This window comes from Ambystoma mexicanum, chromosome 5p, assembly GCF_040938575.1.
Source record: "Ambystoma mexicanum isolate Mex_15411 chromosome 5p, UKY_AmexF1_1, whole genome shotgun sequence".
NCBI lineage: Eukaryota > Metazoa > Chordata > Amphibia > Caudata > Ambystomatidae > Ambystoma > Ambystoma mexicanum.
This window is the reverse complement of record NC_090930.1, coordinates 804,162,458-804,185,525: the sequence shown is the minus strand read 5'-3', so window position 1 is coordinate 804,185,525 and position 23,068 is coordinate 804,162,458. Positions and strand designations below refer to the sequence as shown.

At 45.0% G+C, this 23,068-nt stretch overlaps 1 protein-coding gene across 1 annotated transcript in view; it reads right to left on the bottom strand.

The window, feature by feature from the left end:
• The window catches only part of AVL9 (AVL9 cell migration associated), a 933,501-nt gene that overhangs the window by 557,831 nt on the left and 352,602 nt on the right, over positions 1-23,068 (bottom strand). The window contains exon 3 of the mRNA XM_069613227.1: positions 9,474-9,559. Within this exon, the coding sequence (XP_069469328.1) occupies positions 9,474-9,559 (86 nt within the window). The remainder of the gene's footprint in view (positions 1-9,473; positions 9,560-23,068) is intronic.

Below are 23,068 nucleotides of genomic sequence, written 5' to 3'. Positions count from 1 at the left end.
CAGGTCTGTTTTATTGCTAGTCAATGCATCAGACAGTATATGTTCCCACGTCTCGATCCCTCCCATCTACCAGCTCCTTTTGACATGCGTATCATGTGCTAACCTGCAGAACACTTGTCTGCCATATGTACAATGTTGGAGCAAAGATGTATGGATTCCTCCATGATTCTACTGCTTTTGCCATGCCCAGTGTGTAGTCTGAACAGGGTTCATGCCCTGTGGAGGCACATGATGCTAAAACTATCAGAAGAGTTTTTTAAATTTTTTTTAAAAACTTGTATTTATTAGTTTTACATAAATACAATCAGAGAAAAACATTGAACATTATTAACATTCCCTTCGTCCTCCCCCCCCCCTCCCCTTTGGTCGGATGATCTCAAATTGTCCCTAGTTCCAATTATGCGTTGAAGATGTCCGAAACTTATGGGGACACCACTGTTCCATAAAGTCTGACTGGAGGTATTGCAAGGTCCCTTCCCATTCCTTTCCGAATTGGTCTCCAGTTCCTTGAATTTTGTGAGTGATTTTCTCCATTGTTATGTGGGCCCATACTTTTTGCAGCCATGTGTAGTTCAGTGGGGTATCCTTATTCTTCCACTTCTGTGCTATAGTGGTCCATGCCGCAATGAGAAGTCCCATGAAGGCTCTCTATTGTGATTTACTGTATAGCCTTGCTGTATCATCTCTGATTCCACAGAGCCAGACTTCCTCCCCAAGCAACCCCACATCCGGGAAAACTTTGCCCATTTCGTTTCTAATTTCTTCCCAAAAGGGTTTAATACCCTCACAGTCCCACCAAATATGTCTCCATGATCCCACTTCGTCACATCCTCTCCAGCATTGATTTGATGTGTTTGGGTACATGGAGTGGAGCCTCTCTGGAGTATAGTGCCACTGTGTCATAATTTTGACCCACATCTCCCTGGTTTGTGCCGAGCAGCTCATCTTGGGGATCTGCTTCCATAGGTCCTCCGACTGTCTATCCGTTGGTTCCCTCCCCAGCGTTCTGCCCCACTTTATTCTATATGTCCATTTAATGTCCTCCCCTTGTGTGTATGTATTTATACAGAGTTGACACCCACTTTTTCTCCCCCATGTTGGAGATGATGTATGTCTCGAAAGCAGTGAGATCCCTGGTTGCTGCCTCAGTGATTTTCGGGGAGTTTAGCCAGTGTTTCAGCTGCTCATATCTATAACTATCACCTTTGGGGAGATTTGAGCCTGTAAAGCAGGATTCTAGTGAAATAATGTCCTTGCCTGCGAACATCTCGCCAATTTTAGTTATGCCCTCCTCTTCCCAGCGGTCATACGCCCCTTGTTCCATCCCAGGGGGAAATTGTGGATTTCTACAGATGGGTGTAAAGGGTCCCAGCTCCGTGGTCATAATACATATTCGTGTTTGACAGTCCGATGCTTTCAGCGTGGTCCTCATTATTTCGCTAATTCTTAAGTTTTCATGTCTGTGCTGCCTCTGTTTCCAAAGAGGTTCTACCAGAAGGGTCCTTGCTACCGCTCTATCTTGTTTGGCCCAAATCTGCTGCGGGTTCTCCCCAACCCATTCCCTCAAGACTTTAAGCTGTGCCGCCTGATAACATTTTTTAAAATGTGGGAGCGCCATCCCCCCCTTCTCTGGTTGGGGAGTAAGGACCATCTTTGCTATCCTGGGCGTTTTCCCTTTCCATACAAAGGATGATACCAATTTTGTTAGGGTTTTGAAGTATGTGTCGGGGACCCCCACCGGGATAGCCTGAAAATAGTAGAGGACCCTTGGGAGGACAGTCATCTTGAGTGATTGTATTCTTCCCCACCACGAAATCTGTAGTGGGTTCCATCTGCCTAGTTCCCTTCGAATGTTTATGATTAGCGGCGGGTAGTTTTCCCCGTAGAATTGCTCAATTTTTTGTGGTACTATTATTCCCAGCTATTCTATACCTTTTTCTACGATCTTAAGGTCCTGTATCTTTGCTTCCCTTTCTATGTTTGCTCTGTCCCCTGCCAGGATTAGGATCTCTGATTTTTTCCTATTAATTTTTAGACCTGAGATGGCCCCATAGTTTTCTAATTCCCTCACCGCTGCTGATAAAGTGGATTCGGGGTTCTCTAGGGTTATTAGCATGTCATCCGCGTACGCAATCACTTTATGTTGCTGTCCAGCCATATCTATCCCTTTAATGTGTATTGACTCCCGTATTTTTATTAGGAGGGGTTCTAAGAACAGAGCGTACAGTAAAGGTGAAAGGGGGCATCCCTGTTTCGTTCCTCTTGATATTATTACCTTATCTGTAACCTTGCCGTTAATGACTATTCTACTGGATGGGGAGTTATAGTTTGCTCTGATGCTCGCAATGTACTGTTCCCCGAACCCCATGCACTTCAAGATTTTGAATAGTAGAGACCATTCCACTCGGTCAAAGGCCTTCTCGGCGTCTACCGACAGTAGTATCGCTGGGGTGTGGGATATACCTATTTTTTCCACTAGATGGGCGAGCCTCCTTGTGTTGTCATGGGTTTGCCTGCCGGAATGAAACCTGATTGATCGTCGCCGATTAGATTAGGGAGTAGCGGGGACAACCTTGTTGCCAGAATCTTCGTATACATTTTTGCATCTAAATTAATCAGGGAGATTGGTCTGTATGATGCAGGGTTTATTGGATCTTTACCTGGCTTGTGGAATACCAATACTTTCGCTTCATTCATTGTGGGGGTCACATTGCCGCTCTCTTTAAACGAGTTCAAGAGCCTGGTTAGGATCGGGGTCAGTATGTCTGAATATTTTTTATAGAATGAAGCCGTGAACCCATCTGGGCCTGGGGCTTTGTTACCTGGGAGTCCCTTTATTGCTTTACTGACTTCCTCTTCCCTAATAGGGGACTTGAATGACTGTTTATCCTCTTCTGAAATTTTCGGTATCTGTAGGGCCTCCAAGTATATGTCTTGGGCGCTTGTATCAGGGCGTTCAGTGGAGTAGAGAGTTTGATAGTATTGCCTCAGTGCTTCCCCCATGTCATGTGTGCGTGTTTGGATATCCCCCTTTGCATCGCATATGGCCTTAATCGTTGTTTCTTTCCGTTTTGCCCTGAGCTGTCTCGCCAGGAGTCTATCTGCTTTGTTTGCTTTAATGTAATATCTCTGTTTCAGATAGAGTAGGTTATTTTCTGCAGCCTTCGTACGTAGCATCTCTAATTGGCCCTGTGTGTGTTTCAGCGATTTTTTTAATATCCCTCGTGGGGTGTGTTAGCATTTTCTCTTGGATGTCCTCAATCGCTTTATTCCAATTCCTTTTCCCACAGGAACTTTTGTTTGTCTCTCGTGATTTTTAGCGCTATCATCTTTCCCCGCAATACTACTTTGAACGCGTCCCAGACTGCGCTCATTGCGACCTCCCCTGTGTCATTTTGTATAAAGTATTCCTCTATCATTTCCCTTATTGACTCCCCAGTTACAGGGTCCTGGATCAGCTCCTGCGGTAGCTTCCACCTTCACAGCCCATTCTTCCTCCCTGGGAAAGTCACGTCTAACCATAGTGGGGCATGGTCCGAGAGGGCTATTGCTCCCTTATCTAGCCCTTGTATTTTTCCCAGTAGTTCCAGAAATAGTCTATCCTAGACATGGTGTTATGGACATGTGAGAAATATGTGTAACCCCTCTGTTCGCCCTTCCGATCCCTCCAAACATCATTCAGGGCCATGTGGTCCATTTGTTGTCTCAGGCGCTTTGTTGGCGCCCCCTGGCCCTGTGCGTTACCCGTAGTCCTATCCAAGTGTGGGTTCCATGCCATATTAAGATCCCTCCCCAGGATCACTTCCCCTTTTGCAAAGACTTCCAATTTTGGGAGGGTGTCTCTGAGAAAACCATCCTGTCCCTGATTGGGTGCGTATATTGAGGCAAGTGTAATGTGACATCCCTCGATTTCCACATTGGCGAAGGGGTATCTGCCTTCTTTATCTACGGTTATATCTAGCAGTTTAGAGTCCTTCCCTTCTTTCACCGCAATCAGCACCCCAGCTTTTTTTTCTGTTGCCGTCGCCTGTGCCCATATTTTGTATCCTTTTATCCTTGTTTTCTGCTTATCCCTTGTTCTGATATGGGTTTCTTGGAGAAGCAGAATGTCTGCCTTCCCCCTTTTAAACTGTTTCTCCAGTTTCGCTCTTTTTGTTGGGTGATTCATGCCCCTAATATTGTAGGTCAAAAAGCGTAGCATCCCCATACTGTTATGCTCGTGTGCCGTTGCGTCGGTTCACCTGCTGTGTTTGATTCATTTCTTTGAATTCTCCGACCTTTTCCCCTCCCTTGAACTTCCCACCCCCCCAACATTTAACTTTAAACCAAACAAACTGTCCCCCGAGTAGGGCGATGGTTCCTATTGACGCTAGGGCGTTGCACCCTTCGCTCCCTGCCCTCCCAACCATCGGGGGGTATGTTATGGGGATTCCTAAACCCCATTGATCCATTAGTCTTTACCGAGTTCCAAACCGTCGGGTCTCGACCAGACTGCCTTCTGTGTATTGTTCGTTCAGCGCCGCTCCCGCGACCCCCCCCACAGGGTTCCAGTATCAACATTCCCGTGTCAGCCCCCCTAGTTTATACTTTTCTTGAGTTCCTCATGGGATTTTTCTCCTGGTCTCCCTCCCTGCGTTTGCCTTCTTCTGCTTGCTTGTTTCCCAGCCCATAGGTCTTCTCGTTCGCTCTCTCCTGTTTGTGGCTTCCCCCCGCTCCATCTCTTCATCTTGTAGACCCATAGTGCTGAGGCCTTCTTCCAGTGTGGTCACTCTCCTCTGTTTTCCTTCCCAAGTAAATAAGAGTCCAAATGGGAACGTCCATTTGTAGCGGATTTGTTTTTCTATTAGCACTTTCACCAATGGGGCCATTGCTCTTCTTTTTTGGAGGGTTACCAGAGCCAAGTCCTGATACAGTTGGATGTCTTGCCCATTCATTTTAATATGCTCCATTTCCCTGGCCCTTCTGAGAATCTGTTCTTTCCGCGAGTAAGAAGAGAGGGCCACTAAGACATCGCGTGGTCTTTCCCCTGGGGCCCCAGATCTTTTTGGTCCTACCCTGTGGACTCTGTCGACTCCGATATCTTCGGTTTCTTGCACCCCCAATATGTCTCTAAACACCTCCTTTACCGCCTCTTTCAGATCTTTGTCTAGCACTGATTCCGCCATGTTCTTGATTCGAATGTTAGAGCGTCTGGAGCGGTTCTCCAAATCCTCACATTGTGTTTCCATGTTATGAGTGAGTGTCACCAATTGTTGTTGTGTCTCGCTTATCTGTCTCGTATCTTCTTCAAGACTTTGCAGTGTTTTCTCCACCATGTCCGTTCTCTCTTCAAGGTTATTTATGTCGATTCTCATGTCTTGCACCGCTTGTTTCATTTCATTCTTCATGGTCGCAAATTGCTCTTGGACTGTAGACATGAATTTTTCTTGCAGGTCCATGAACCACGTTTGCATGTCTCCCCTAGTCAATGGTTGTTGATTCTGGGAGATAGTCTCTGCATCTCCCATCGGTTCTCCCTGTGTTCTCCCTCTTGATTGCGATGACCCTTCTGTTGACCACAGTTGTAATATATCTGCGCCTTGTTTCGTCGATTGGGGTGTCTGTTGGGTGGGGTTACCCTTCCCTTTTGCTCTTGACATGGTACTGTGCTTCGTTGGAGTGTCTATGGGGCTATTGCGCCTTCGTGCACCCCTCCGGTTCAGTTCCCCTGTTGTGCTTTTGTGAGTGGGGGTTTGCCTTAGCTTTGTGTGGTGTCTGCCAATTCCGCTCCTTCCCCCGTCGTCCCGCCCGCCGTACAATATGCTTGTGGCTGCTTGTATCTCCTTTTCTGATTACCCCTTCTGCGTTTTCCCCCTCTGGCTTGCTGGGGAAGGGGGGGGGTCCTGTGTTGCACCTTCCTCGATCCTGGGTCGGGCTGTGTGGGTGGTCAGGCGTAAAGTTCACTTATAGGGTGAGCCCCTCTGCCGGCCTGCTGCCTGAGTATGGGCCTTGCTGGGACTTTGTTATGGATGTCCCCCCCCTTTTTTTTTTTGACTCCCCCCCGTGGGTAAAGCTCTGTCCTTGTATGGGTGGATGGGAGGTTTATTCGCCCCCCCCCCCGGGTTGGCTCACCTCAGTTCCTCCAGGCGCGCTGTTCCAGGGCGGCCCCCGCTTCCCCTCTCCAGCTGTCCGCCCTGATCACCCCTGCGCCGTTCCTCTCCTTGCCACAGCTGTGGTCGCGGCGCCTCCACTCTTCTCACAGAGCCCTGCCGACAAGGCTTTGCAGGGGAGGGCGGTCCTTCTCCACTGGGACTCGCGTAGCCTCCGATCCTGCTTTCTCGCTGGCCGCCGCCTCGCCGCTGTGGCTTTCCGCCCTGCGTTTGTTTCTTCCGCGCGGAAGAGTCCTTCTCGGCCCCGGTGGGGGAGGGGCCGGTCTTTCCTTCTCTTCGTTCCTCTTCCCGCGCTCGCTTTACAGCGGCACCGCGTTCCTCCAGGTGGGGGGGAGCAGGGGGGTCCTTCAGCTGTCGGGGGGGGCAAGAAACGGGCCGTTACTGCTATGTTTTGTGCCTAATTTTGGCGGCCCGGGCGGAGCGCTGTTTAGGTGCGACTCCTCTCCCCGGCGGCCATCTTGGATTCCGACCTATCAGAAGAGTTTAATGCAGCATTACCATGCTCCTTCAACATGCACATGCAGATAAAAACCAGCATGGAGCCAAACGTGCTTATGACACCAAATATTGCAGTTTCAAGTCTGGTATTGCTAATTCACCCTTTGCATACGGTCTAATGAGTGTTTCCAGCATAACATAAGGGTTTTATTTCCCCCAGCCTAGTTGACATCTTCCAGAGTTCCTGAAAGAAGGATTCACCAAGTGCAATGGATATTGCTTCAAATAAGTAGAGGAATTTAGGTAAAACCAGCATCTTAATGGCTGCATGACCCGCCAATGATAGCAGAAGCAACAGCCACCTATCCATGTGTTCGTCACTGAGCACTATTTGAAATCACTATATGCTTATCTTTCAAAAATACACAATCTCAGTATCAATAAATCAGTAGATACCCATTTGGGAAGGCACACAGATACTTCCTAAACCCTGAGGTGACTTAAATAACAAGGACACTGGGCATCGATAGATCACTGGTACATTTAGAGCAATACTGAGTTTGGTGTTAAAAGGAAAAGATTAGAGGGAAGAAACAATGGTTAACACGTTTTTCAAATGGGAAGTACTTTTGAACATACCCCCCCCCCAATGCTAGGAGATTAACCCTTTCCCAGCTACACAAGTTATAGAATATGTGAGTTTTTGGAGGGCTAGTTAAAGCACAGGGTCAGAGTCTTCAGGAATCCAGGACAGTCAATGTTACTTGAGCAAAGTCTAGGGGAGCTGGAGATCTTCTTGCAGGTAAGTAAAAAGTCTTGCACAATGTTATAGAGAGTTTTTGTTGAAAAGGAAATCACTGTTGGGCCTTAAGATGGGAGGCTTATGATGGTCAAAGCTGAAAGCAACTCTGCAAAGGCAATCAAGGTAAGTCTCAACTGAGAGCTAGCAAGGCTACACAACAAGGGGTAAGTACCTCTTAGTTCACAGTACCTTAGGTCTGAAGAAATTGGTTCCAGCTGGCTTCCGTTCCTGTTGTAGGTCCTACAGATCCTGTTGGTCCTGGGCCTCAGTCGTTGGGACAAGAGGGAGGATGTCTGTGGACTCTTTCACTACGGTTTGAAGGTCAGTGGCAGCAATGGGCAAACTTCAGATCAGCGGCACTTCGCGGTTTCAGCTTCTCGCAAATACCACCACCGCGGTTCTCGGATACGTTATAGGGTTTCCTCGCATCTGGGGTTCAGCACTCTGTTGAAGTAGCTCAGGCTTGGTTGGTCCTGCTTCATGGGAGTCCGGAGGATCTTCCTGGAGCTCGGGTCCGACTTCAAGACAACACACTCGATTTTGGTGTTCCTCTCTCTGGCAATAAGTTCCTGAAGCAGCAGGACAGCCAGCCAGCAAATCACCTTTGGGTGCATTCCTGTAACCAAGGAAACTAAGTACAGGGAGTTTCAGGCACCTCCCTCGCTTCCTGTCCTGCCAGACATGCTGGAGCCAGAAGCGGGCTTCACCAGTGAATCCTGCCAAAGACAAAATGAACAAAGGGACCAAACCTGGTTTGGCGCACAGAGTAAATCTCAAGGACCTTTCCAACAAGAAATGGCGAAAAAAGAAGAACAAAATGGGCACCCATGGGTGCTTTACTATAGCTGCAATTGCAGCCCGTGGTAGAAACGCTCAATGTTAGAAAAAAGTAAACCACTGCCACCAGCCATTAATTGTAGAAAGGGTAACATACACAAGTTACATGAGAAGAATGACAAAGGGGATACCAAGTAAACCCTTCAGCACCCTATTGTAAAATAGTGTGTGCTGGGTCTATAAAGTTACAAATGTAAGTAAAGTAAATTTCACTTCACTACTCTTGGAAGCAGTAGTTATCCAAGAGAAGGTATTTAAACCTTAGCAGAAATCCAAAGGATTTCTCTGTGACACTGCACTGAAGGTGCTGTGTGTCACAATGTAAAAAGATGATGCCTATGGAGTTTGTCAGACTTCAAAACCAAAAGAAACACAGAGTTCAAATCACAGAATAATACAAAGTCCTAAAGTCCAGCAAAAAGAGCTGGGGGTCTCCAAGGTAGAAGGGAATTCGCACTGCCATGGTGCTTCTGCCTAGTTGCCCCTCATCCCATCATCCCCTGACCCCTAGTGTACTTTTTGAATGAGAAGATTTGCCTTTTTGATCTCTGAAAATCTTATTTGGAAAGACTACTTTATTAACATATTTCCACCAAATCAGATGCCGGAAGCCAGAGCATCAGCAACCAGGTGGTGAATGAAATGGTGGTGACCATTGATCGGCTTCATGGCCCAAGATGCAGAGACGTGACCTACACAACTAGGTTAAGAGTACAACCTCTCTTTGATTAAGTGATTAAGTCATAAAAGGGGGCTGTAGATATTTAGAATTTCAGGACTAATAATGGGAATGGAGAAAAACGTTTTTGAAAGAAGTGGATAGTTAACATAATTCACTATGCATTCTAAAAATAAAATATTGCAATTAGGAAAATTAATGAAAAGTGGAGGGGGAGAAAGTTCGAAAGGGGCGGAATAGTTGTTTGATAAGACACTATTGATGGAATGTAATTGGACAGAGATTTGTTATTTAACTCATCCTTGCAATCACTATTACTGATGTCATTATGTCACCTGTGTATATCGATGAGAAATGTAAAGAAATTCACATAAAAAAGGGCCAGTTAATATATTAAGTCTACCAAAATAAAGTACTCATTTTCATCAATTTAGTAAAAATCTAATTGTCATGGCCAGATTAGTGTATATTGTTTTCATTTCAACTGTGCTCCAGTAGTAGATAGTAGAGAAGTAATATGGCAGGCTAAATTCTGTAGTTCAACCAATCCAGATGCATTGTTATTTACCTTAGCTTCTATCTGCCTGTAGCAAGAAACTCCATACACCGTCCTGCGATCTCCACTCCGGGGCGGCAAGTGAAAAAATACTGTGTCTGAGAAAGGAGGAGGAATAAAATGAGAAGTGAGTAGGGCATTCAAGGTTGGTGGAAAGGGAATAAATAGCAAGCATTTAAGCTTCATTAAAATTTCAACAGTGATAAGCACCTCCTATTTCCTAGAAGGAATTCCAAAAGCTCCAATTACTTTACTGCAGTAAGCAAACGTGCATATTTGCTTAACACATTTTGCATTCGCCTTTTTATTTTTATAAAAAACTTCACCAATTAAATAGTCCCAATATTATGCCATAAATTCCCAGACATACATGGAATGGATACATTTTGAAGGATTGTGGCAGCATAAGGATGGCTACCCGGCCTTTACAGAGCAAACATATAACAGCTTGTAAGAAAAAAAAAAACATGCAAAGGAGTCAAACTACAGAACGTGGTTTTTACGAAGTGGTCATAGTTTGGATTCTAAAGACACGGTCAAATGAAGCAAAGCAATGTAAAAAATATATGTGTCTGAAGCACCCTTGACATTGCTTAGAAACAAAAAATTAAAATACAGAACAGTGTGCGGGTAAAAAGGGTACTGCCCAGTCTCTGCTTCTCCTTTTCTCTGCCATCTCCCACACTCGTGCTCCAACACCTTATGCTTTCTTTGAGTCATAGTGTTCTTAGTGGGTGCTGCCATCTTGTTATGAGATTTCCTGTACGAGGTGTCACAGGCACTGATGAATAGGATTGAATCCCTTCTCCCATTAAAGGAATAGCAAATGAGAGGGGGGTTTTACTTTATATTGAACGGCACGCATAGTGTACATTAGTCAATCTGAATCCCTTTCTGCATGTTAACAATGGTGAGCGTATGGAAGAGACCCAGTGGCAAACAGGTTAAAGCAAGCATATCTGGGTTAATTTTTTGCAACGTAAGGTGTGGCAAGTTGGCATGCCAACATGAAACGTTGCCCTCCAAGGTTCTCACAGAAAACAAATAGCCTTATTAACGTAGTTGAATGACGCCAAACAAACGCCAAATGGGCGCCAAAGGTTGTTGAATGCACTACACATTTATAATAAAGCTATCGTCTTGCAAGTAAATTCAATAAAAACATGAAAACCTTTTGTGTTCCGGGCCATCTCTGCTTTAGAACATGTAAAGGAAAATAAGTATTTAGGGATTAACTTTGGTCCTACTTTGAATTGCCGCACAATGTGCCCAAGTAGGGGGCTTACTGTGCTACCAATCTAAATATGATAGACATTCCGGCAGGCGACTTTAGCTACATTGAAAGCAAAGATTTCATCAATTTTATTATATACTACTGTGGGGAATTAGAAGGTAGAAAACAGACCAGATATAGACTCAAAATGTCTGCCTACCATATGCAGTGAGAAAGGCAACCCCTGTACCCACAATCCAACTAAACCTGGGGAGGATACGGATAAGTATAATAGTAGAAAAAACAGCTGTACTATACAAGTACAACACAAAAAAAACCCTGATACACATACACTCAGAAGTGAAATCTTTAATAACGATTTTGCCTGAACTTCAACAAAGAACAAAAGAGCTGCTCAAATATTAATCATCCAGTATGCTCTTTGCAAAAAATGCCCACTAACAAATTATGCAATACCAGCCTTGAAAAAGGCCCTCAAGTATTAAATAGCAAGATAGTCTAAGGAAATTAACAAAACAGATCTAGGTTTAAAAGTAAAAGGCTGGTAAATTTCTAGACTAAAACTGACGTAATCCCAAACACCTTTTCCACCAAAGTTCAATTTCATAGCACAGAACCAACTCAATGAATGTTACACTTCAACAATCTAAATTATTAATAGCAGAAGGGACTCAGTGTCCAAACTCTCAAGGTGAAACAAAATGGTGCTTTTGTGGCTCAGACGCAGAAGATCTTGTCAATGTCTCACTGATTTGTCCTGATCTTTTACAACTTCTGCAAACACAGCTCTATCCAATGATTTTATGAAATAAGAGAACACTGGACTAGTTGCATATATACTCTGGTTATTAATTATCTTAAAATAGCACTCAAAGCTCTGAAAACTACTTAGGAACTGTAAGCAGAGAGACCAAGCAAATATGCCAGTAGGCGCCTCCCGAAATCATATTACTAGTGAGTGGACAAAAAGATCTGATGGTTTATTATTGTATATGTTTCCCCTTTTTTTTAAGTGTAGGTTTTGCGTGAAAAGAAATGCGAATAAAACTAAATTAGTACCCGGCAAGGGTCAATCAGATTGTATCAATCGATCCGATTGGCCCTCACCGGGTCGTTACCTGGCCGTAAAAGACTCATCTGCTGCGTTTCAGAGCGCAGCATCCCACCGAGTGCCATCCCTTTCTTTGTCTGGCCACCATGGAAAGGGAGAAGGGACTAAATTTAGTCCCTTCTCCCAATTACCATGTTGTCCATTTTTTAAAAAACTTTTTTGGGCTCCAATTGAGAAACTGTTCACACGCCATTTCTCAACTCGAGTAAAAATACTATTAGTAACCCGGTACAACGTGACAGGGTACTAACAGCAATAGAACTACGGGCGGGGAGCATTATCGGTCAGGTAATGCCCAAAGGGCATATTAAAGTCCTTGCTTTGCTCTGACTTGTAGCTATCGCCCCAGGGGTATTACGCGACCGGTAATTCCCCCCTCGCGTTCTATTGCTTTATTAAACACCAGTTGTTTTCCCTAAAATGTGGCAGTCACCAGTAACAAAAAGCATTTCTTTAAAAATGTTCTTTCCCAAGACAAGAAAATGTGCCTCAAGGCAAGTTACAAAGTAGAGAAATGCAATTAACATACAACCGGAAAAAGAAAAACACAAAGTTGGTTGTTTCGTTCAAAAATGTAATTCATGGCATAGTTTTAAGTATGTGGTTAACACATTTTATTTTGCTTTGTTTGAGCATCCCTTGTACAACATACATTTCTCTCCAACAGTAATGCCCATTTGTAACCACCTTTTGTTCACAGATGGCTTTTTATAGCGGATTAGACATCTCCTCCCTGTGGGTCCCCTCCACCCCTCAAACCTTTGTAGATTCCCGACATGGGGTTCACCGACTAACCTTCATCTCTGCTCCAACAGCTGGAGGGGGTTTCCAAGCTGGCCGGAGACAATGGCAGAGAGTTGTTGATTGGGGTAAAATCAGTAGACCGGTCCTGAAGATGCCTCCCCTCGGATTTAAGAAGCACTCAAAATAGTGTGTGCCTGCATGGAGTGCCACTGAGTTTGTGAAAGGGGGGGAGGGGGAGATGGATCCTAGTGCAACCACTGCATGGCTCATGAAGTCTGGACAAAGCATTGCTTAACTGCGAAATTGCAGACTGCAGGGCTCCATGCCCCTCTTAAGAAGGTAGTGGTCCCACAGGCTTTGGGCTCAGCTGCATACCAGCTGGCAGTAGTGGCAGTGCAACAGCCGAGATGAGGGCAGCAAAGGAGCTTTACAGAGACACTGCTGAAGAACTGTATGTGTCCCCTCTACAAGGACAAGGCAGAATGGAGCTGCGCAAGAAGGTTCAAAACCATTGTATGTTCTCTCACAAACTCTCCCCCCCACCCGCCCAAAGGGGAAGAAAACAGGGGAGATGGAAACCGTGCAGAAAGAAAATGTTACTCACTGTAGGGACTAACGTATCTCCTAGTCGACAGTCCCCTTTCCACCATACTTGTGGGATATTCCGTCCTACGGGACATGACCAGAACACTTTTGGTAGCATTCAAAAACATTGGTTTCAGGCTTAGAATCTGCACTGGGAAACAGCTTTGTTTGAAATCAGCAAACAAACATCTTTCCGGAGTGGAGACGAGTGGTGACAGTCTTTGCAGGAACCCTGGCGCAGCAGTCTGTTGTCGCTTGCTATTGCTGTGGAGGAGGAGCTCACTAAATCCACAATGGACCGCTGAGCAGAGCGGAGTGAAGACGAGTGGCGACAAGTCTTTGCAGTCTGTGTGGCGTGGGAGCGAGCAGGCACCGACTGAAATGAAAATTGATTTTGCAGCAAGAAAGCAGTGGCAAGTGCTTTAAACAATATTTTCTTTTTCTCTACAGCTCCTGCTTCTGTTTCTGTTTCTGTTGTGGGGAGGTAGGAGGAAGGTGTTGGAGCTTGGAATCTAAGTCAGAAACCCTAAAAGATGCCTGAACTTGGGTAAATGACTCGAGAAGTGGTGTTGAATGCACAGGGCTAACTCAAGCATTAAAAGAAAACTTGCTCCTAACACGGACAATCAGGTGGTTCTGCTGGTACACTGCCCCACCAGGCTCAAACCAAACTCGGAGTGCAGCAGGGGGAATGACACCCTGGAGGTGGAACAGGGGGAGGCAAATACCCTCACAGATGCAGAAATACTGACAGCTGTGGCCAATTCGGTCCTGGCGCAGGATGAGGAGAGGGAGCCCCTTATGTGGGGAGCTGGTCCACTCAAGTGCTCCGAGGGGAAGAGACGGAGGATGACTGGAGTCCTGGCAGACTTAAAAACTTTTCACAAGGAGGAAGATGAGGAAGTGTTGGAACTTTCAAAGGCAGGCTCACGAGTTCTACTAGCCTTGCAGGGGTAGAGGTTAACGAGCGTCTGGACTCCTCCTCAAGTAGAGTTGGCTTCTCGCACTCACCTTGGCGCTTGGGCTACCTCCCCTCTATCGTCAAGGCCAGGAGAGTGGCACCTTTCACCATAGTGGAATCCAATATGAAACTAAACTGTCCTGGTCTCAGGGAGTATGATATCGTTAGGAAAGAACAAGCCGAAGGGGTGGAGGGGATGGCTGAGAGCCAGTGGTTGTCAGCTTGGTGGAGAAGCCAGGGAAAACTCCAGTGAGGCAGATCATGCCCAGTGCCCCAACAACATGTGAACCCTTAGCTGCAAAATCTCTACCCCAAAAGGAAAAAACGACCTCCAAGTCTAAATCTTCTGAAGGAGGCTACCATCGAAATGTCTTCCTCAATCTCCTCACTAGAAGATTCGGTTTTATCTCCTTGTAACACCAAAGGCCCCACTCCAATCTTAACTCGACAGCTTTCAATTCTCAATCCAACATGATGTTGGCTTTGACCACTGCATTATCTCCTTTTGTAAAGCAATAGGAGATAATAAATGGAAACCGCAAAGACCACTCTACCCATCTGGTTCTAGTCAACTCAAACATGATATATCTAGAGGGCTTCATCACATTGTTACAATCTAGAGTTGACCAGGAAGCTGAATGTGGGAGGTGAATCCAACAAAACAAACTCACTCAAAACGGAAAGAGAAGAAAAAAAAACTGTTTGCTGGAATCATTTCTTGAGCTGCTTCAAGTGAAGGCCTCTATACAAATTCAGAAGGCCAGGCAGATGTCCATGGGCCCTCTTGATGCGTCTCGCCCGATGACTATGATCATCGCTGAAATCCCTTCACTGGTTCCCTGTGGCTGCAAGGATCGAGTTTAATACGCTCTGCATTGTCCACAAGGCTTTGTGGGGAATGGGGCCTATCTCACTGCAACGTTGCCTACCTAAATACTGTCCTTCCCGAGCCCTCCACTCAACCAACCTCCAACCTTCTGCGAGTTAGCCGGTTTTCCAAGCGGAGATTTGGAGAGAGATCCTTATCCTCAGGAGGGGCCTCCCCTCTGGAATAGCCTCCCTGCTGCCCTGTGTCTTGAGCCTGATCTCCTTAAGTTCAAGAAACTCTGCAAGACCTTCCTCTTCCTTCTCTCTCCCCCTACCCTGCTAACCTAGCTCTCTGCTCTTTCCCTCTCTCCCTCCTTTTCCTTACAGCTTGCTGACTGGTCGCCTGGTGTACCACAGAGTCTCGCAGGTCCCAGGAAACCCCCCCCCACCCCTGCCAATCCTCTCTCGCACTTGCCTCAGGGGCCCTGCACTCGGCCCACCCTCACTGCACTTGAGAAATTACCCAAGAGAGTGGCTCTCCCTGCACTTGCCCCAGTCTCCACTGAATGGCACTATTCAAATGCACCGTGCCTGAAGATCATCTGTCTGTTCTCCCCTGTCTTCTCCCCTTAATTGCACTTGGTAAAACTGCAGAATGGTTGTCAGGCCCATTTGTTGTGGCTCAACTGTTAATTGTATTATATGCACTTACTCTGCCTGTGCAGACTATTATCGTCTCAGAATTTCAAGGGCTCTGAACAAATGTCCCACCCTCCTTGAGCGCTTTGAAACACTTGCCTTTTGTATAGGCGTTATATAAATCAACATTACTCTCCCAGAAATCAAAGCATTGAGGATAGCAGAGTCCCCAATTGGATGCAAGACGGGGGTTGCCCTGGTAAACCAAAAATAGGGTACTAGTCCAACGAAGGAAGGCACAGGTCCACAGAGTTCTGGTGGTAAGCAGGAGCCTGAGTGTATGATGGAAGACAAAATCAGAGCTCCTAGCACATTAAAGGAAGAGGGTCTGCTCAAAACCTTGGACCTGTGGGAGCCAATAAAGTAAAGGGAGAGCATTCAAGATGGTTTTCCTATCCTCCAGAGGAGAAAAAAAAACGTAAGACACTTGAAGAGGCAGACAAAGGGGAGCAAGCTTATCTCAAGCCAAAAAATATGATAACGATGTAGAAGAAAAAAAAAAAGATTAAATGGCTGCAGGGTGTTCTTAACAAATGTGTCTATGCCTCCCACGCCTCAAAAAGAAAGGTGGCAGGGAAGAGCCGTCATTCAGATTGCTCAAGCTAAGAGTGTGGAACCTAGGGAAACAACTAAACTGGAGTGCCGTCCCTCGTCCTTTTCAGAGCTACAGACCACTGGGAAAGAGGATGAGGAGGTCCACCTATCCCTATTCACAACCCAGGATGATGACCTACCTGAAGATGTGGCGGACAGGGACTCACTGAGACTGAGCCCTTCGAATAAGAAGTAAATGTCTGCAGGTGAGGGGAACGAGGGCAGTCCAATAAAACCTCCATTTCTCACACTGGAAGAAAGCAGGCTCCGGACTAATACTAAGAGGGGCAGATAAGGTGCAGAGGTCTCTAGGGCACCAGTATCATCAAGAAATATGGTGAAAAGGAAGTCAATTGTTTTTACGAGATTTGAGACTCGGGTAAAGAAGGCTGAGCCACGAAAGTCCCACCTGGAGGAGAAACCACCCCTCAAATTAAGACTGGAAAGGCTCCTTTCCCATTACGATGGGCTGATCCTGAATAGGGCCAATGTGATGAAGTTGTTTCATCATGTTCCTAGGTTCCATTTTCTCTGTTTGGATGACACAAATTGTAGAATTCACGAATGAGAGGAAAACGGACAGAGAGATTCTGCATCTTTCTTTCAGAGGGGTGAAATGGTCTTTGCTACGCCTAGCCCATTTACTACAACCATGGGGCTTTGAACAGCGAGAACGAACCTTCAGAAGATGAGGGCCTCACATCTAAGTGGGATAGTCCGCTAAAGAGAACTTTCTATGGTAGTGTATTTGGGGCTTTGAACCGTGAGACGGTGCCCTAAGGCTGTTGTTCAATAGTGGGAGGTCAGCAGCATTCACATCACTTGGAGGTATTCCCCTTCACCTCTAATAACAAAGCATATGTTTAGGTTGGTTGTGCCGGTGACTTGCGCTACACCCTAATCGTTAAGCAGTATATTCGTAAGACATTCAAAGGTCTACACAGTCCAAAGCATTAATGCTATTTATTGTTGTGCTCAGAGACAGCTGACACGCGTCCTCAAGGCGGTTCAGTACGCGTTCAGAAAAATCAGAAATATTAAGCAAAATAATGCCACATTGTTCATATAATGCAACATATACATTCATGCTAGACACAATAATATGCATTAATTCTAGAGGTTTTACATACCCATGATGGATCAATAGTTGGGTTGGAGAATTCCATTAACAAATGGTTACATAATTTGACTAATCGTGTCAATTGTATTGTATAATCTTATCGTGCCCGTTTACGTTTCACCTCTATCACTTATCCTCAGTGATATACCAATGGTGCTGAGTGACCGATACCATTGGGGTGAATGCCCCAGTATCTCTTGTATGGCCTTGCCAGTGTGTGATTCAGTGTGCTCATGTCTCACAGTATGTGATCAAAAATTAGTCTGATTAGGCATGCAGGTGGCCATGTGTGACTGTCCATGTTTTGGTGCCAAAGTACTTAGTGCCACCCATTGCTTCATGTTTTGCGGACTGATCGACCTGCTATTAAGAGTTTATTTAGTTCTTACCAGTGGTTGTAATTCAGAGGTTATCCCCTTTATATGTGCTCCTGTATTCTGCGTTTGTGGTCTATTCCAGTGTGCTTCCTTTATTCTTGCTACCAATCTGATACACTGAAATAGCAACAAGAAAGGCAGATTTGTTTTGATGACTACCACCCATAAGAGAGGTTTGGAACCTCCATGGTGCCTCAAGCAAGGCACACGGTCGCTTATCTATTTGGGTCTTGCAACGCTCATATTAGATCTGTGGAGTTCCTTCATAGAAAACCTTTCTATATCATTGTCTGGTCACGTTCCTTTAATTGTAGTACCAGACTATTACTTTTGAGTAGAGTACTCACACTCACCCTATTTGGTCACCGTGCTGCACATGTTTTTAGTAAAGGTAACAGTAACACTGATTCAGTTAAATATTGTCCAAGTAGTGGGTTAGTGCTTCTCTCGCCCTGGCTGGGCACTGCGCTGCACGTATTAGTTGTAAAGATAACAATAACATAGATTTGTTTAGAGATTGTACAGGGAGTAGGTTAATACTCCTCCAACCTTACCTGGTTAGGCATCGCGAGTAGTCATAATGCTCTGATCTTAACTAGAGGAATGTTATGAAACTGCTTCAGCTCATCCCAAGCTTGCGATTTCTTTCTTCTGATGACATTAGAATTGTAGTACAAATCGTATCAGAACAGACTACTGATTGGGGGAGGGGAGAGAGAGACAGAGAGAGAGACAGAGAGAGAGAGAGACAGAGAGAGAGAGAGACAGAGAGAGAGACAGAGAGAGAGAGAGACAGAGAGAGAGACAGAGAGAGACAGAGACAGAGAGACACAGAGACAGAGAGAGACACAGAGACAGAGAGAGACACAGAGACAGAGAGACAGAGAGACAGAGACAGAGAGACAGAGAGACAGAGAGACAGAGAGACAGAGAGACAGAGAGACAGAGAGACAGAGAGACAGAGAGACAGAGAGACAGAGAGACAGAGCTATTCTATCCTTGTCAAATGAACTGAAGCCCAGTCAATTGCCTTCTTCAACAGTCTTGAGCGGAGACGTCCTCAAGAGTTGGATGTTCTTTTCAGTTGATCTTTTTATCTTTTTCTTCTTCCCCTCTCCTTACCTTTTTGTTTGAAGGTTTGATTTTAAAGATTAAAGTTTGCAGAATGACGTGGTAAAAGATAATGAAGTAATGTAAATAGTTAGAATAACTTGTTTGTATTGTGTTTTGTTTGAAGAATAAGTGATCCAATAAACATTTAATAAAAAATAAAAAAACAACCAACCTAAACATAACTTTCTATGGTAACACCATTGGGAAGCAACACACAATCAAATGGTGAAGGGGGTGAGGGGAGGTTCCTGGAGCGGAGTAGGTCTGACCAAGTGTGAAAAACTGCCAACTAACAACGAGTGAAGGATTGGACTCTAGGTTTTTGGAATACCAGAGGCTTCTCTCACTTGGCAAGTGATTGTGACATAACCTCTGGAAATTTGGACAGTATCTGCCTACAAGAAACCTGGGTTGTTAGGGCTCCAATTGTTGATGGATACAGTACTTGCATCAATCCAGCCCAATGTGGAAAGAAAGGGAGGCCTCTGCTGGTCTGCTGACTTTGGTAAAGAAAAATGGGGGTGGATTTTGTGTGGTTGTATCGATATGCCCAAACCAGTTTATTCAGGCAACCTGCTTAAGAGTCGGGGGGGGGGGCTCACCAGTCCAATGGTCATAGATTCTAATGATCAGCATGTATTGGAACCCTGCACGGATTGCAACTAACATTTTTCTGCAGGCCATCATTGAGGTTATTGATGAATGTTATGGCCGATTTAATGTTGACTACAAGTTTGTAGGGGGAGTTATGAATGCCCCTTGCTTGTCAAACATGGGGGTTAGCATCAATGAAAAACAGTGTCCAGGGTGGGGTGGGGGGCAGAAATGAGAGATCTTGGGTGTGGCTGGATCTAATGAGAGATAAAGAGCTGCAAATGCTGAATGGGCAATGTTGGGATAATCGGCCGTCGAAATTAAGCTGATCTCACTGGGTGTATTCCTCCCTTTTGGACCATATATTTGTATCTTCCTCTTAAGACAGAATTAGAACATCAGTGAGCATTATGCCAAAATGAAATACTGACCATTCCCTTCTAAAGTTGTCTTGGAAAAGGTGGGACGTGAAGTCAAGAAATAAAGTATGGAAACACGACATAGAAGCCACCAATGGGTACAACCAAGTAAGAATGAAGTCATCCGATGTGGGAACCCTGTGTGATAACTTTCAGAGGCAGGCGTTGTGGGATTGGATTACGAGCCGTTGCTCTTAGAATTTAGAGTCCAAAAGAATAAAGTTAGGGGCTTGGGAAAAAGCCACATCCATTCTTTCGATAAGAACATCGCCAATGACAAAAAATATCCCATAGAGAGAGATTACATCTTTGGGGCGAAAAATGGAGGAGGGTTTCTGCCTGATGATCAAAAAAAGAAAGCAGAAATTTTGAAATTGGTTAATATCTTTAGGGCAACACTATTACAACAAGATGCAGAAGCAATGTTAATGAAAATGAAGAGAAGAGATACAAGTGCTATATGGCCACTGCTGAATAACTATAGCAAAGAGGACTATGGCCCGACTAATATGGTAACAGAAAACCAGTGGATCTCCCACTACGAAAGGTTTGTTTGCTAAGAAAGGGTTGATTATTGTCCTGAAATGGTTGGGGGAACGGGGTGGTCTATACCATTTCACATGACAGATTTGGTGATGCTAATCGTGAAGGCTAGTAGATCGCGAGCCCCTGGGCCAGATGGCATCACTAACATGATGCTCAAAGAGGAACCAGAGGAATGGGTAGCCTTTATGCATGTTCTTTTCAAGGAGATTATGAAGGTGGAGGAAGTTCCTAAATCATGGCAGTCTGCAGTCATTGTACTAATTCACAAGGGAGGCGACAGGGCTGACCCTTTAAAGGATAGCCCGATCACCCTCCTTGATGTATTGGGAAAGACCTTTGGAGGGGTCCTGTTGAGCCACCTACAGAAAAACAAACAAATCTACCAAAAGATATGATCCCAGACAGACTGGGTTCACAAAGGAGGTAGGAATGGATTGAAACTTGTTCCAGCTAAATGTTTTGAATGGCAGAGCAATGGAGAAAGGGGTGCATATATGCATGGCCTTCATAGATCTTAAAAAGGCCTTCGATAGTGTGGACAGACAGTTACTCTGGACCAAAATGGAATCTTGGAACTGTCGCCACATCTACTAGCAGTGATTAGATCTCTCTACACAGATACTAACGTTAGAATCAGGCTCAGTGCGCAGGGTCTTATTTCTAGTCCTATCTTTACGAAGAGAGGGCTTAAACAGGGATGCCCGTTGGCCACTATGCTCTTCAACCTATTTATGTCTGACTGGCTCTATAACTGGATGCAGCTATCGATCTACCGCCTACGATAGACGACCATAAGAAGGGCAAGTTGCTCTTTGCGGACGGCATCGTCCTGCTGGGTCAAGCCCTGATAGGGCTACAACAAAGTCTAGAGGCGTTGCAAGCCTTAATGACTAAAAATGGCCTCGAGATAAATACTTTTTAAAAAAATCATGGTTTTTGGGTCGAGAGCTGCCATGCGTAGTAGAATATACAAATGGTATTTGGAAAAGATCCCAAAGATCCTCGGGACTCACATCAATAGGAGAGAAGATGGCCCGGGAATGTTGGCCTTGAGAAAAAGGCAACTATGCTGACATCACAGGGTATTGTGATTCATAGAAAGTTTGGTAAATTTTCAATAAAGCCAGTGCAGACCTTCTATGAAGCCAAAGTCACCCCAGCACTAGTTTTTGGAGCAGAGGGTTTTCTTTTTACTCCATATAAAGAGTGGGCTTCTCTGGAGGGGCCTTCTGGAGGAGATCTTGAAGCTCCCAAACTTGATAGCGACTTCCATGATTAGGTACGAGTTGAGATTAATATCATTATATACAAAAACGGTCTGGAAATCGCTGTCATTGTTTTGGAAATGTATGTTGCAAATCCCACCTCTGCCATTTGAGATACTTGGCACAGGGCTGGGCAAGATGGGTCCTGACATTCTGAGACCGTGGCAGTGTTGCTATAGGGCCAAGATGGACTCTTTAGGTGCAAATTTATAAACATTGTTAATCAACCCTGACAAGATAAAAAAAACAAAATCTGGCATTCGGACTGGATCTGCACAATGGAAGATAGGAACACCCATCGATTACAGTCACTGTGGTATCGGTCACAGTTTCTTAGATGTTGTCTCAACCTGGGTACGAAGGAACTCATGAAGATCTATCTCAATTCGAATGACGTGGCTTGTAGATTCTGTCAATCTGAGACTCAGATAGAAACTCTGGAACATGTCACAGCATTGAACTGGTTGACCCCAGCCCTTTATGATGAAGTAGCAACACCCTTGAGATGGATGGGGATGCAGAAGTTATTCAAACATCAATAATCGAAACGACTCAGGTAGTTGGCAAAAATATAACTGTTTTTTTATCAATAATCTAAAACAGGGAGTACAACGGACATCAACGCACGTCAGCGCATGGTCTCTCAATGCATTTAAAAAAAAGCTTTTTATAGCAAATAATCGTCATTGATGACATCAATCTACGTATTTACTATCGTCATCCTACGTGGCAAACTACAAAACCTAGTAGTTATTGTGATTGGGTCTACAGGAACATTTAAGTATACGATCCATACTAGTCTAAGAGAGTGAAGAAAAGTGATGGGTTTCTCAACATCAGCTGGGGCAACTAAGCGCTCCCCTTAAACAGCTCGCTATGAACGTCACTAAATACACAACATCCCATTGATTTACACAAACTATAGGACCCTTAATCACGCAGCCCTCTACAATTGGTTGGCACTCTAACCTCTGTCAGTACTTTTCCACCTACGTTAGCAGCACGCAGGCTGGTCTTCCAGGTGCTGGTGAGCTAGTCTTAAACATAGCTTCCCACCAATTAGCATATTCATCTATCATCATCATCTCAGTGAGTGCCCTGAGACACTAGGGTGAGAGTTGCGCTATATAAAAAAATATTTAGTCAGTCAGTCAGTGGTCTGCTGTCAATGAAGGCTTTGAACTTGTCCTTGGAAGTGTTCTTTGCTCTGGAGAATTCAGGGGAGTAAAGGCACGCTCTGCCCTCATGCGTAGGTGTGGTTGTTATGTTCGGCCAACTTCATACTTCCACGTGACTGAAGACCACAAAATCAAGTGTCTGGTGCATTTAAAATACTATTTTCTAATAGACCTCTGACGTCTTCCTTGTTATTGTCCATGTCTTCTGAACAGGAGTTTCATTCTTCCACACGATTTGTATCCAATGTCTACTCACCCCA